Source organism: Carlito syrichta, unplaced genomic scaffold (assembly GCF_000164805.1).
Source record: "Carlito syrichta isolate Samal-C Ts95f unplaced genomic scaffold, Tarsius_syrichta-2.0.1 Scaffold109667, whole genome shotgun sequence".
In the NCBI taxonomy this organism is placed as follows: domain Eukaryota; kingdom Metazoa; phylum Chordata; class Mammalia; order Primates; family Tarsiidae; genus Carlito; species Carlito syrichta.
Window position 1 is genome coordinate 218,472 of NW_007053763.1, and position 15,445 is coordinate 233,916.

Consider the following 15,445-nt stretch of genomic DNA (forward strand, 5'->3'; position numbering starts at 1 on the left):
TCGACCTGCTGGGCTCAGGTGTTCCTTCCGCCTCAGCCTTCCTAGTAGCTGGAACTATAGACACGTGCCACCACGCCCAGCTAATTTTTTATTTATTGTAAAGATGAGGTCTCACCATGTTGCCCAGGCTGATCTTGAACCCGTGGGCTCAGGCAATCCTCTCACCTTGGCTTCCCAAAGTACTGGGATTATAGGTGTGAGCCACCATAACCTGCCAAAAGCTAGGATCTATCTGGAGTTGCTGCGTATTCTGCGGTTGTTGTACAGAAGTTGGTCTGTAGTGGAATAGTTGGTCCAGGCAAATTTAGATGTCCTTGGGAGCTGAGATAGACATGCACAGGAGGGTGGGGACAACTGCAGGGAGCACATGTCCGCAGAAGGGCTGTGCTGGACTGACTAGGTTCTAGCACTCATCTGTTACAGACTTACTCTTCCCTGTACTTCGCTGACATGGTGTCTGCCTGTTCCTGACATCTATTCTCTATGAATTGGAGACTTCTAAAGTAATTTTTGTTGAATAGTACATTGTTTTCTTTCTTTGGCTATATGGATTGCATTGTTGGGGCAAAAATCCTCTGGTGATTGAGAAAGTTCCAGCTATTAAGAGACTTATTTCAGGTGGGGTTTTTTGTTTGTTTGTTTTGCTAGGTTTTCCAGTGGCCTAAAGCTGAAGCCAGCCTGGTCACACTGGTCCCACGTGTGAAGTTGCCAGGCTAACTAACCCAGGCCTCGGGGAGCTGTGACTGCTGTCCTCTGTATGGGAGAGTCAGGATGCAGAGTAAGAGCTGTCATCTCGACAGTGCCAGAGCACACCCTCAGACTTAGCCTGATCTCACGTATTGTCATGTCCAAGGGCAAGGGAGAGGTATCATTTCTGTAACACACATGGCAGCATCATGTGGCAGTTTTTCAGCAGTTCAACCAGCCTTCCTTAACGGTTGCCAGACTGATTCCGGCAAGCCACAGAGCCTAGACAGCAGTCTGCTGCTTGTCATTGATCTTTGGCACAATTCACTTAGGCAGTATTTAGAAGATTCTGTGATTTTATAAAATATTATGGAAACATTGATTATTGTAATCATTGCATAAATGGAACCATTTTACTCAGGCCAACTACTTAACGTTGTGTTCCAGGAGTTCATAAATTGATTATTGTAATTTAAACTATACTTTCCTGAGGGAACAATGTATGTTATGTGGAGAGTTTCCCAAGCCAATGAATATAGCCTGGTTAACTCATGCTGTGATTTTACTCATACATATTCATACCACTAAACTTTGGGTGTTAGGACTCGGCTGTCCTTGTTCCTGGGAGAGAAAAAGAAAAGTATTATTTGTCTTTTCAGGGTCTAGGACTGACCCTAGGCAGACTTTTAAAATAGACCGTTTTTTAGCATCTTCTTATTCTTTTTTTTTTACATGTATTTTAACATAACTTGTATTTATCTCTAGGGTTCTTTTTCTTAACCTTTGTCCTTACTGTATTTTAACCCTCTATATTCTGGGTAGCCTGATCAGCCAAGACTTTGTGGCACTTTTCTTTATGGGGTTTATGTTGTGGAAACAGACAGACATACTTCTTTTAACTACCACACCCTGAAAATCACTGTTTTCTAATCTGGATCTATTTATTGAAAGAGTCTCTCTGTATGATTCTAGGATGCTTATTATCCTAGAAGAATCTCTAGTGGTAAAATGACAACTTGTAAAGATATTGTTCCAGCAAAGGAGTTGCTTTATAGGTTAAAACTGACCTATTCTAGAATAAGTTCCCTAAGGACATTTTCCCTGTTTCTTTTTTTCAAGACAGTCATCTAAAATCACATACACACCAGTGTCTGACAGCACAAAATAAGCATCCATAAACACTCCTTTCGCCTCTTTCTGAAGATGTTGACAATTGTACCAGTGGCAGATACTGTGAGAGCTCTCTATGGATGAGTTATTATTCATAATTCAAAACAGCTACTAAGTATTCAACTCAATTTCAGCTGTTATAGCCCAGAGTCTAGAATATATGCAAACAAAACATTTTTAACATGCCTGCCTAGTATTTCACTGAATTTCCTTTCATCTGCTTATCCGGATGCAAGCTCCATCAGCAGCAGATTAATTTGTTCACTGCTTCATTATCAGCAAAATGTAGTGCCTAGCATGGTGTCATGCTTAGCAGAGATGTTTTTGAGTTTTCTTGGCCTTTCTTCATGGTATGTCCTTTTTTTTAAAGGATGTATTTTTATAGCCATGTTGAAAACATAAGTGTCTTTTCTTTGAGTTGTTAAATTATGTTAGGTTTTTAATGTTCATGGCAAATGTGATACTCTTCAAAAAATTAATAAATGAAGCGTAGCCAAACTACACTACCTTAGGAATAGGCTTTTGGTGGGAAAGAAGTCATGAAGTTCAAATTTCCTGTTAAAATGAGGTGACAGGAAGCAACCTTGCTAAAATCTTATCTCATCTTCTTTCTCCCTGTTAGTCACACTGGCAACAGGTAGACTGCACTTGTGACTGAGTAGAGCACACTAGGTTGTCAGCTCGGTTAGAGGAAAAGGGAGTCTGTTGAGTTTTCCCCCTGTTATCTTTTGTGTTCCTCTAAAAAGAAATATAAACTCCTAGGGGACACTCATTACATGCCATCTCCTCAAGACACCAATAGAAAGCAGACCCCATGAAGCTGTTGCCTGAGCTACAAGCCTTTCGTTGGAAACACAGAATGTTAGATTGGAAACAGTTTGATCATCTCAAGTTGATCACCCGAATTGAGCTAGATTCAAACTTAGTGAAGCAGATAGCACGGATAGTAATGAACCCTGACTCTGGGGCAGCCAGGTTCAATCCATGCTCTGTCACTTACTAATTATGTGTCCTTGGACAAATCACTCAATGTGTTTGTATCTCAATTTCCTCACCTACAAATTGGGATAGCTGCCTCATAGAATTATGATGCTTAAATGTATGTGCTCAGGTGATTTTATTTTTATTATTTTCTGTAATACTACCATAGTCCTGTGGGTAGGTGACATTGTCATTCTTTAAAGGACTTGGAATCTGAGGCTTAGAGAAATTAAATAACTTCTCTAACTTCTATGGAGTCTATATGCCAACAAAGGTCTTCTGTGGAAACTTGATACTGTATCTTGCTGCCTTTGCAGAAGGAGCAGTCTTTCTGTAGGCACTCGGCTGTGAAAGGGCCTGGTGTGTGGAGAACAGTGAGAAATTGTGTGTGGGAGCCCAGGGCTGAGTGGTGGAGGGTAAAGGCAGTGAGAGTGAGTGGGAGGTAGAGAGGCCAGTGTCTCCACGGGGCCCAGAGGCCTTGCTGAGAAATGAAACGCCATGCAGAGGCCTCCTCAGCCACGGGATGTGGCCAGCTTAATATTGAAGAACTATGACTCGGGTGGAAACAGAAGTGGGTAGAGGTGGGAGGAAGATGAGATACGAGGCTGTGTTCATAATCTAGTCTGTGGCTTTCAGATTTTATTTATTCTTTACGCTCTTGTCAGCAATTTTGAATCAGTACCCCAGAATAAGTTCATGTATTTCTAAGTTATATGTGTGTGTAATTCATTCTGCAAGCTAAATAAGTGTTAGAAAAGTTTAGTTGTTTTCAGAAATAGAAAGTGAACATATATCGGTGCTCCAGACTTTATTCCTGCATGTCAGAAGATCCTTTGGAGACCACAGGCGTAGGGGAGGATGAGGAGGATGAGGAAGGGCAGCAGGGCCCACGGGGTGCAGGGGTTGGGGAGGATCTGCAGCATTTGGCGGCTGACAAGACTTGTGAGTTGAGGGAGGAGAAGGGGATGGGGGCTGCATCCTCACATGTCCCAGCAGGGGCGATGTGGAAGGTGACCACTGTCGTGAAAAGGGGAACATGGGAGAAGGAACAGACTTTCATATGAAGATTATGGTAAGTTGAAGGTTCCGTATTGGCTTCTGCCTGAAGGTATTATAATACCGCTTCCCTTTAGCAAGAATGGAAAAGGAAATACTAAATTTCATTGACTGTTGCACTAAGACAACATTGAGAGCATTTTGCTTTACCTTCCGTTTTGCATGTATAAGTGCTCAGTAAATATTTGAGTGAGCATTTAAAATTGTAGTGCAACTTTTACTAGAAGTTCTTTTGTTTGTTTGTCTGTTTGTTTAAGTTGGAGTCTCACTCTGTCACCCAGGCTGGAGGGCAGTGGCACGCTCCCAGCCACTACAGCCTCAACCTGCTGGGTCATGCGATCCTTCTGCCTCAGCCTTCCAAGTAGCTGGAACTACAGGCGTGCGCTACAACACCTGGCTAATTTTTTGTTTTATTGTAGAGATGAGGTCTCGCTAAGTTGCCCAGGCGGGTCTCGAAACCGAGGGCTCAGGCAGTCCACTCACCTCAGCCTCCCAAGTGCTGGATTACAGACTGAGCCACCGAGTCCGGCTTACTAGAAGTTCAAGTGTCTTTTTTTTCTGTAGAATACTTAGGAACAGTTTAATATGAACAGTGTGTTTCAGTTTTTGTGAAAACTGATGATCCTGGAAATTTTGTTATTTAATAAACTTGAGAGTATAAAAACCAAGACTGTATTACAGTAATTTTCCTGACATCCTTAAATACTTTACTTTGCAAGATAAAAGCATGTAATCTGCAATTTATTTTCAGTTTAGTTTACCATTATGACCTATATTTCTAAGGGTCATGTTTTAGTTTGAAGACTGTCTTCAATAAAGTGATTTGCTTTTTTTTTAACTGTCATGCCAGATTCAGAGTGAGTAGTGAGCATATCAACTACTCCACGTCAGATTTGTGGATTATAATCAGCTGTGGTGTTCTGCATATCAGATTGTGTTGTGAATGAAGCACCATGCTTATTCTGAGCACAAAACAAAGGAGTAACTGTGGTTTTCTTATTTTATAAATTGTTATCAATTCAATTCACACTTGGAATGGTACATGGAATGTTAAATAATTAGAAAAACATAAAACAAAACACCTTCTCCTTATGACAAATATTTAATTAATGGTCCTAACATTTGGAATGTAAGTTGAGTCTCAGTTACTCAAAACTCAATCTTATTTGAAGTAAAGTTCAAAAATACAAGTGGCAAAGGTTCTGAAGTAATTTTCCCCCTTATCTTTTGTGGAAATCTGACCTAAAGGAGATCTTACATATAGCTGATATCTTGTTTTATTAAAATTCCTTAATATTTTATAAAGAATTAACTTTGAAATATTAGGGAAATCTTAGAAGGATCTCCTTGCTATAAGTTCCCAAATTGGTCTTGGAGTTCACTGAAGATACAAGCTCTTCAGTACAGTTGGTGATGGACCTAGGTTTAAAGTTTGTTGCCAGGAAATGTTATCCAGTTGTGTGTATTTCCTGACTTCATTAGGCCATCAAACCACACTGTACTTATAATTTTATTTCCTGAAGCAAAAGAAGTAATTTTAACTCTAGAGTAGTAATTCTGTTTAGCTCCTATGGAGTCAGTTATATTTCCAATCCTACTCTTTTAGCTAACTTTATGCTTTTGTTACGCTTTTAGTATTTGTTGAGTATAGTGTTGGCCGCACACTTACACTCACTTTCCTGGTCATTTATCTACCTGAGAGAGAGAGAAGAAGGATCACTACTGGTTATTGCTGCATATGTATAAACATATTTTTTTGTACAGTATTCTGTTGACTTTGCATGCCTCAGGCATTGATTTTAACTTTCAGCATGAGGTGCCTCTCATGTGAAAGGATGCCTTCATGGTCTGGCAGAGTCCATGCTTGGCAGTCCCAGGCCTGGGGAATCTGGGACTGCCAGTAGGACTGTTTTATGTACCAGAACAGAGTGTGCAAGTCTATTACAAATGGCATTGCTTATATTCTACCAAGAGTCGAATAGGCAGTTAATTTTTTAATTGTTCACCATTTTAATTGGAAAGTTAAAAATATGTGTATTTCTAATTTGCAAATTAGAAATAATATGTTCTCTCTACTATTATCATATTATTGACTGCTTATTATGTTTCAGGCACAATCCAAATCTTTTTACGTACATCTTCCACAGCTATCCTGTCAGCAGTTATTCCCGTTTTACAGATCAAAAAGCAGAGGGATCAAACTTACCCTCGGCCATGAAGCTAGGCCTAGATAGAGGTTAGGTGGCCTGACTTACTGTTTTAGAATTGATTTTACTTAATTTGATAAAATAATCTGATTGACATAAAGAAAGCACTTTTAAAGACTTGGATTAGTCTCAGAATGGCAAGAATAGAACCTTGGTTAAGATTTTACATACCTACCTACCTAAGTGAATCAACCTTTATATATATAATTTTTAATACTGGAATTGTGAGCCGTATAATGTAATATACCAAAAATAATGAAGGCATTTATTAGGAGAAATTCAGAAAACTCTTAAGCTGTACAAATACATGTAGTTTAATGAATATTGCTTCGATATGAAATTTCAAACTTTAATAATTTCTTGCCAGACACGGTGGCTCATGCCTATAATCCCAGCACTTTGAGAGGCTAAGGCGAGAGGCTCGCTTAAGTCCAGGCGTTCAAGACCAGTGTGGACAACATAGCGAGACTGTCTCTACAAAAAGATTTTTAAAAATTAGCCGAGTGGGGGCAACCCCTTTAGGTCTCCTCCCACTGAGGGAGCTTTTCTGTCCTCTCAATAGAAATCCTGCTTTTGCAGGATTGTACCCCACATCTTTGAAATAAAAAAATTAAAAATAAATATAAATGAGAAAATCCAGCCTACCAGGGAACAAAGGGATTGATAATGATTCCCAGCAGACTTCTTGTCCTGAGTCTCCTGAACAGGCATCTTCCCTCGTATTTATGATGTTCTATTACTGAAATGTGATGATTGGTTCAACACAGAGCTCTAAGTGAAAAGTGATTTGCTACGTTTTCAAATCTGGAATGAGCAGAATAGGTTGGTCATGCGAGTTGTTTTTAAATCATGTCACTTCATAAAGCAAAGCAAAAACTGGTACAGTGTTCCTTCTTTGTATGTTGGAACCATTAAAGATAAATCACAGATTTTAGAGTTAATGCATGGCAATCCCTTTAATTGTGTAGAAACCGGAAGATGGTTGTGTTCAAGGTAACACAACACACAAGAGCTAGAGTCCACACTGCGGGCCTCTTCACCCTGCTCCACTGTGTGATACCCAGTGTATTCAACCTGAGGGGAAAACTTCGGATTTAACAAATATTTGCTTATGGTCTCAAAAGTTTTTATTTTCAAGCTGTGTGTTTCTAGATTACCTAACATTAAATATAAATATTTTCAACAGAAAACCAAATACTTTTTATTGAAGAGGCAGAAAGGTGTAATACCACTAAATACTGTCTGTTAGGATAGCAATGCATTTTTTGTTTGTTTAACTTTAATTACCACTTTTCCCTCCCAAAAAACCAAACAAAACAAAAACAGAACTAGATAAGTGGATAAAACTCTGTAAAAAAAAAAAAAAAAAGTTACACTTATTACCTCTGAAATTAGAAAAATTTTCAGAAGAAGAATTGTTTAATTTTGTCTAGATGCTTATGGGAAGATCACCAGTTTTGCGGATAGGTGGTCCAGCTCCCACCTAGCTTTCAACTATGGACAGGTCCCTGGAAACCATCAATACAGTTGGGTGGAAGTATGTGGTGATATGTCACCCAGAAGACTGGCTCTGGCCACGAGGTCTTTCCTTCCGTGACAGCTGCCAGGCCACCCCCTGCTGTTGGTGGGGACTGGTCCCGCAGTGTCATGTGGTCATGTGGGGCCTGGTGCTGTCTCCAAGGAGCGTCCTGCCAAGTCTGCTTACTTGGTTCCTGATCTCAGATACTTCCTTTGCATGGCTTGTTGCTGTTTGAGTAGTAAAGTAAGGTCGAACTGTGTTTTATTTTATTTTTTATTTTATTTTAAAGATGCGGGGTACAAGTCAGGATTAGGTACATAAGTGGTCTACATACAGGTGACATTTGGGCCTTCCATCGTGAGCTGTGTTTTTGATCTTGCACCAGAAAGGCCTTGCTCTACCCGGCGTTTGTTCGGAGACCAGTCTTGTCTAGCCTACCTCAAAGAGAGAATGGCAGTCAGCCCTGGTTGTACCAGTGAGGCAGGAGGGAGAGGACCCTATTCCCCCTCTAGCCTCCTGTTTGTTTTGCAAGACTCAGGGTAAATTTTAGGAAATCCCCCAATCAGAATGGTACATGAAGAAACCTACCATTCTGAGATTTAACTTCTCCCCCGAGACCAGTCTGTGCATCTCCTGTGGGCATGTGCATCACAGGATGGAGAGCCCTGCGCTGTTCCAGCCCCCCAGCAGTGGCCCTCGGAGCTTTGCAGACTGTGGCTTCCAGCCAGAGCTCTTGCTCTTGTCACATAGAGGCAAAGCCAAGATCCACATTCGTGAGACCGACACCCATGCTTTTGGAGTTGGTCATAGAACTCAGTGCTAATGCATCAGGGTCTGCGCATGCATTTGTTACTTCATGATGACAAAAGCATTCTTTTTTTTTTTGAGTTGGAGTCTCACTCTGTCGCCCAGACTGGAGTACAGTGGCCGCTCCCGGCCACCGCAGCCTCTACCTGCTGGGCTCCGGCGATCCTTCCGCCTCAGCCTTCCGAGTAACCGGAATTACAGACGTGCGCTACGATGCCTGGCTGATTTTTTTATTTATTGTAGGTCTTGAACCCACGGGCTCAGGCAATCCCCTCACCTCAGCCTCCCAAAGGTACGGGATTACAGGCTGAGCCACCGAGCCCGGCTGACAAAAGCATTCTTACTACTAAGCTTTTGGATGTTGGATTGACTAAAGCAACTTATTAAAATTGTGACAAATAGAATGGCGGCACTTCTGTTCTGTCTTCCAAATAGATGAAAATAATACATCTCAGTAGATCATGTACATAATATTTTAGCAGTGGGGATTGGTTTGCATTAAGTCAGAATTTGTTTAAATGGGACTATTGTATGTACACAAATATGTTACTGACTTTACAACTTGGCATCTTATGAAGATAATGGCACATTTTGGTGAGTCTGACTTCTCCAAATCCTTTGCCAAGTAGGAAAGGGAGAAATTGCATGTTGATTTTATGGCTTTGCATGAATAGGCCATTTTCTTTTTGGTTAAAAATATGAAGAAAACATGTTAGATAGAGCTGTTTAGGGATTTCTCATGTCTTCCAGTAATAGAACATAAGCTATGCTGAAAACGTCCTTTATATATTTTAAAGGCAACATTCCCTTTGTTATGGTGGACAGGTGGGCACGTGTTGTAAACCTGTTTGTTTTAATCCCCCTGCATGTATGTGATTCATGATGTTTAGTAAAAGTAACATATCTGGTGAGAACTTTTGTAATGAAGACTATTCCACATACTAAAGTGTTGAGTTAGATGGGACAGTGAGCAAGCTTGTAGGGAACACTGTTCCGTTATAAGCTGTTGTCATACTTCTGTATGACTTACGCATATAACCCCATTCATTTGCAATTTTAAAGTACATAATAACACATTTGTTTTCAGGATTACAGCTCTGCTTTATTCAAAATGCCATTTTTTGGACCAAAATACCCTTCTTTTCTGTCCTCTGACGCGGCAGATGACTGGTGCAGGGACGTTGTGACTGAAAAGTGGCCTACACAGGGGTTTGAGAAGCCACGTGGCATGGCGGAGATTCATGGCGGAGGCACAGGGGCAGGAGTGGATAACTGTGCAGAGGCTGTTTGTTAGGAAGTCACGTGTAACTTAAAAGAGCTTTCAATCACTAGTTAATATAACTGCTTTAAATTTACAGACAGTGGGAGTAGCTCACCGTTACCCAAGTATGCCTCATCTCCCAAACCAAACAACAGCTACATGTTCAAACGCGAGCCCCCAGAGGGATGTGAGCGAGTGAAGGTCTTTGAGGAAATGGCGTAAGTAATGTCTTTTCTATCAGCTGGGACCTGCAAAGCTGTCAAGCTTTTCACTGAGACCAGTTGATTGTAGATGAATCAACTACTCTATCCAGCTGATAATGTGTTTCAAAAGCAAATTATGTAAAAAAAAGAAATTGAGTAGGCATGAGAGATCTCATTGCAGGAGACTTGGAGCCTATATGTCAGAAATGTGTAAGCCAGTGCAAAACCAGGAAATTTATCCCTACTACCTGAAAGAGCTATTTTTAGCTATTAAAATGTTTTCTTTCAAGAACGCAATTAATTGAGATGGCTAACTAAGACATTTAGGGGCAGAGTGACCAGTATGTGTGCCTAGACTTCAGGCAGGGTATTCTACAAGCCTGAGGGCATCAATCCCCGCCCCTGCAGAGACATCTAGCGTGTTACTCACTGAATGCAGATTTTCTGCCAAAAGATCTTTTTCTTTATGAAATTCCACCATGTATAAGTTAGAAATTAAGTCGGAAGAAGAGGTTCATGCTGCACACGGGCAAACAGCTCAGGAAGAGATGGGGGCCGTAGATGCTACCATTCCCTCATCCCTGGCGGGTGCCTACTTAAGGCTACCGTACTCAGCCCTGGCAGGGGACTGAGACCCATCTCGCAGGAGTGGGTGGCTCGGTCCTCAGAAAGGAGAGGGGAGGGAAGGCTTTGGACTCTGCTGGACTGGTGGGCTCTTGGAGCACCCACTGGCCTGTCCCTGTGTCTCTAGGAGACGTGTGTCTAGCGATGCGCGTGGAAGGATGCCCCCCAGCATGCTTTTTCATAACAGAAAAGTAATATTCTGCGTGATCTTCAGCCATAAAGCAGGTGATTTTCCCATGTTTCTGAATGATTAAAAGCAGACCAATGATCTCTGTAAAAAATGTGTCCCCCTGGTCCCCTGGAAAACTTTTTTATCTCAGACATTACCTCAGTGCTGTGTTCGTGAGTAATCGGCCAGCTGACTTGTGCTATGGAAGATGTTTACCTCTCTGTGTACACTGAACTCATCCCCTGCCATTCACATTGTAGCTGTTGTAGAGAACACCAGTGAATTCAGAACTGCTTCACTTGTAAACCTGATGTGTTTTATGGTTTTAGGTCTCGCCAGCCTATCTCGGCCCCTCTCTTTTCATGTCCTGACAAAAACAAGGTTAATTTCATTCCAACCGGATCAGCTTTCTGTCCTGTGAAACTCTTGGGCCCCCTTCTGCCTGCTGCCGACCTGATGCTCAAGAACTCTCCCAGCTCCGGCCCGAGTGCCACACTGGCGACCCTGACGGTGGAGCAGCTCTCCTCCCGGGTCTCCTTCGCGTCCCTTTCTGATGACACCAGCACTGTGGGCTCCACAGAAGCCCCTGCCCAGCAGCCGAACCAGCAGCAGCAGCTCCTACAGGACTTGCAGGTGGAGGAGCATGGCTCTGCCCAGAGCTACATGGTCATCTAGGGCAGGGGCTGGCCTGCCCCATGGCCTGTGGCTTGGGGACAGGGCCTTGGACATCTGCCTGCCTGCATGGAGCGATGAACTCTGAACACCATCACCAGAATACTTCTCAGCATCGGAAAGTATCTCTTGACACTGATCTTGGCAGGGACGGAACTCTTATTCAGCAGTTTTTGTGGAAAGCAGTAATGCTTGCAAAAACGTGTGTGTCATTCAGCATTTTAAGTGGAGACTATGCATTTCATAGTTTGTTTGACAGATTAGTAATGTGTCCTGTGTTTTGTTCCAAATTCTTCAGTATAAATAAGCTCTATATCAAAAAGTTGCCTGTCTAAATAGAAAACGTCTTGCTGTGTTTGTCCTATGGAAAATACTGTACTTCAGGATTATGTTTACAATTGATCCAGGTGTTTGTTTCTAACTTCTGTAATACATACAATGCAAAAAAAATGGCCACAACAGTTGCACAGTGTCCACCCTATGGCCTCGCTTCAGGTACTTCAGGTGAAGTCTAAACTCAGGTATCTTGGAATGTATGTCATAGTGGGGTGTGGACTGCTCGCAGCCACAAACTCACGAGGGAACAGCACTCTCTGCCTTTCCGTCTTGTATGCATTTTCCTTTCCTCATGACATTCCACAGCTTAGAATACGAAGTGTACTCACCTAGGAGAAGGGTAACCCTGGATGGGTGAGCATAAGGAGAACCAGCAAACCTGTGGTGTCGGACATCACCTTTGTCATGTGGTTACCAGTAGAACAACTGTTGCATTCACTGTTTTAACATGTGTAAAGGTGGCTTTTAAAAGTTTGGACATCCTGCAGTTAAGGACTGTTACAATGTTGCAAATCAATTGTTTAGGACTGTACATAAACATTCCACATCGTGTGTCATGAAGTTGGAGGACAAGAGTGTCTAGATTTAATTTCAGAAGAAGCAAAGTGTTTGACAGGGGATGGTTGGGATTTTTTTGTTGTTGTTTATGTTGGCCATCAGGGTCCCAACTGTTACTATTTTCTCTAAAGGCATATTTATGTTTAGCTTCTCTTTTGGAAATTCCTTAATCTGCATGTTAAGAAATGACATCTTTTTGGTGACTTTTACTCAAGCAGCTTAGGTGCTTGAGCTGCATCGAAGTGGACGAGAGAACACTTGGGCCTCAGAATCTGTGCAGCGTAAGTATGCAGGTTATTCGGTGACTTAAAAGAGCAGTAGTTTGAAGGTGTCTAATTTAAGCCTCTCTTAATACTATCATGAATAGTTAAGATTTGCAATGTGTGAAGTAGAGCATAAACCCAAGTAAGTAGCCTTGAACTTGCCGACTTGACATAAGTGCTCCACGGAGCTTGAAGAGAGCCCTCAAAGTTCTGATGGTCAGTGGGAGAGCTCCACCTTCCAGACGTCATGCTCTTCAGCACAAAGAGAGTGTCCAGAAGCAAAGGGAAGCTTTTGAGTTTTTATTCCAGTTTTTCAGTTCAGTGAAACCTCGAGTTGTTTCATCTGCACCTAAAGTGTATGGCACTATTTTCTTAGGAATTAGGGGAGCAAGGTGCCTACAGCTAAAGGAACGTTTCAGTTCCCTCCAGTCATTCCTGGGCTTTCTCTGTTTTGTTTATTTTCTAAGGTGGTCAAAGGAGGATGAGGTGATAGAGAAGAAAGCAACACCATTGATTTTTTTTAAAGAAGCGATATACATGTGTGTATATGTGTGCGTTGTGTATTCTGTGTATTACTTTGTCATGATCCAGTTATCTTCTTTCCACCAAAGTTTGCAGTAATACTCTCTCCTGAAGGTGCATTCTGGCTCCTTTAAATCAGTCAGTGTTATATTGTAGGAGATTGGCATGGGGAAAAGGACTCAGTTTACTTTTGCCATTTCCACAGGGGAACCTTTTAAAATATCTTCTCAGCAGCAGATACCTTTAACCCTAATAATCTCAGGCCTTGATGAAAATACTATATTTTGTAGATTATGGTTAAAGGGAGATAAATACTAGTTCCGTAAGATAAATATGAGCTCCACTGTACTTCTGATATCTGGTTTGGCATCACGTAATGTGTTGGTCTCATGCTCTGCTTTTGTCCAAGTATGATACAATAGTATCAACGTACACTTCAGAAAAATGGACTGAATATGCTTTTTTGGTGATGAAATCTGATGTATGATATTTATAGTGATATGTGCTTTTATTTTCTCATAAGGAACTAAATATTGTGTTGTACATTTGTTCTTAGCATATATTAAAGTTTTGAACCAAATGTGTTAAAGCTTATGCTTTGCCATGTAAATTTCCCAGAAGTTGTTGAGCTCAAATGTATCCTACATCCAGCTGTAGAAATTTGTCAGAAGTTGTTTAAATTTTGTATATAGTTGTACTGTTTAATTCTAGCCACTGTGTTGAACAGTATTTGAGTTACCATACAATATGGCTTTACACAAGGAAATGTGTGGCTTTTGTTTTGTATTTTTTTCAGTATAGAAGTTCCTGTGTCTTATTTAAATAAAATTATTAGTAAAACTGGAATCTTTCACTATGTCTTTGAAAACATGGGGGTTGTTGGTGTTTGACCAACAGAGAAGGATTCAGCTCAGGGTACTGGCAGCTTTTGGTGCTCACTGAGTTCCGACCTGCGTCTCTGAACTGTGGGGTGTCTGACTAGATTGTGTTTCTACAACCTGGTTTCCTCTCGACGTTTAATTTACACACTTTCCATCACAAGGTAAGAAGCTAGATGTCTAAAGTTCCGGTTCTTTGTACTGTTCCCAGCTATGATCACAGTACATAGAGAAAACATTGTTCCCACATCATTTTATACCTAAGAATTTATGAAAAAGAGTGTAATTCAGTAAAATCATCTCAAAGGAAGTTGCATATTTCTTGCAAAGAAACCGTAGCCATAAAATTTATTTTTTCACTTTTAAAAATGTGTTTAGATTCAGAATAAGAGGTAGAAAAGCTCTACAGAGCAAAGGCAAGTTGATGCGCTGCCAGTTGTCCCAACAGGGTTATGGTGTGACATGTGGTGGCGTGGACATGGGAACGAGCCTCTTATCGGCACTGGTGTTCATTTCCAAAGCACATCTCATCAAAAGACAGATAAGATTTGACCTTCTTATTAAACTCGAAAATGACTAGTAGCTGTGTTTTTGGCTGAGAAAAATAATAATAACCTTCTAATGGTGGGTGTATGCGATCTACTTGAGAATAATGAGAATTCAGGCAAGGAGTTTTCTACCCTGTGCGAGTTTACAGTCCATTGTGAGTACACATGTGGCAAGTGGGGGTCTTGGCCCGTCTCCCCCTCACTTGCTTGTGTAATAAACTATATAAATGGCCCTGAGAAGCAAGTTAATTCAGTATTTCCAAAATCAAATCCAGAACAAGGGGAGAATTAGGCCTAAGAACTTACATGTTCTCACCCTATGCTAATGACGCATAACCTGTGATGTTTGTTTATGAAAACTGCAGACAGGGCTTACCCCACTTCCAGTGTGAGTCTGGTCCAACTCTGAAGTTGCAACATCCTACATGCAACCCCTGCCCCGGCAGCTTCTGCCCTCTGTCCCTCGCTGGGCTTGCAGGGCTTCCTCCCCTTGTGCACGCTTTGGGCGAACTCGGGGTTCTTTGGAGCTTTATGCAGCTGAATCCCTGAACTCACACCTTGATTCAGTATCTCAGTGCTCCAGACAAGACCCCCACTCCAGCTGCTTAAAGAACATCCTTCTCAGACTCCTCAACTCATCTCCACCTCAGCAGAAGAAATGGACTTAGGACGCTGTCTTAACTTGTTACTCCAAGTCAGCTCTCCTCCTCAACATGCCTGGGCTTTTTATTTCCAAAGATAAGGACCAGGTTCTGGCATTTTCTCCACTGACTCTCTCAGCTGTGCCTTTCTGTCATCTTACCAGCTCACTACTAAATTTCAGGCTGCAGCAACACACAATGGTGGCCACGAGAGCCATGCCAACCAGATGAGGAAACAAAACCCAGAGGAGGCTAGACTTCAGTAGCCTCCATAGCTGGAGGTGAGGGGCCAAGTTCAGCCTCCTGCCTTGTGTTGTAGATACAGTCTCACTGGAACAAAGCT

At 41.7% G+C, this 15,445-nt stretch overlaps 1 protein-coding gene across 1 annotated transcript in view; it reads left to right on the plus strand.

The window, feature by feature from the left end:
* Nucleotides 1-13,878, plus strand: part of GLCCI1 (glucocorticoid induced 1) — a gene marked incomplete at its 5' end in the record, with an annotated part of 67,631 nt that extends 53,753 nt beyond the window's left edge. The window contains 2 exons of the mRNA XM_008068749.2: nt 9,786-9,906; nt 11,014-13,878. Of these exons, the coding sequence (XP_008066940.1) occupies nt 9,786-9,906; nt 11,014-11,359 (467 nt within the window). The remainder of the gene's footprint in view (nt 1-9,785; nt 9,907-11,013) is intronic.
* Between the last annotated feature and the right edge of the window lie 1,567 nt (nt 13,879-15,445).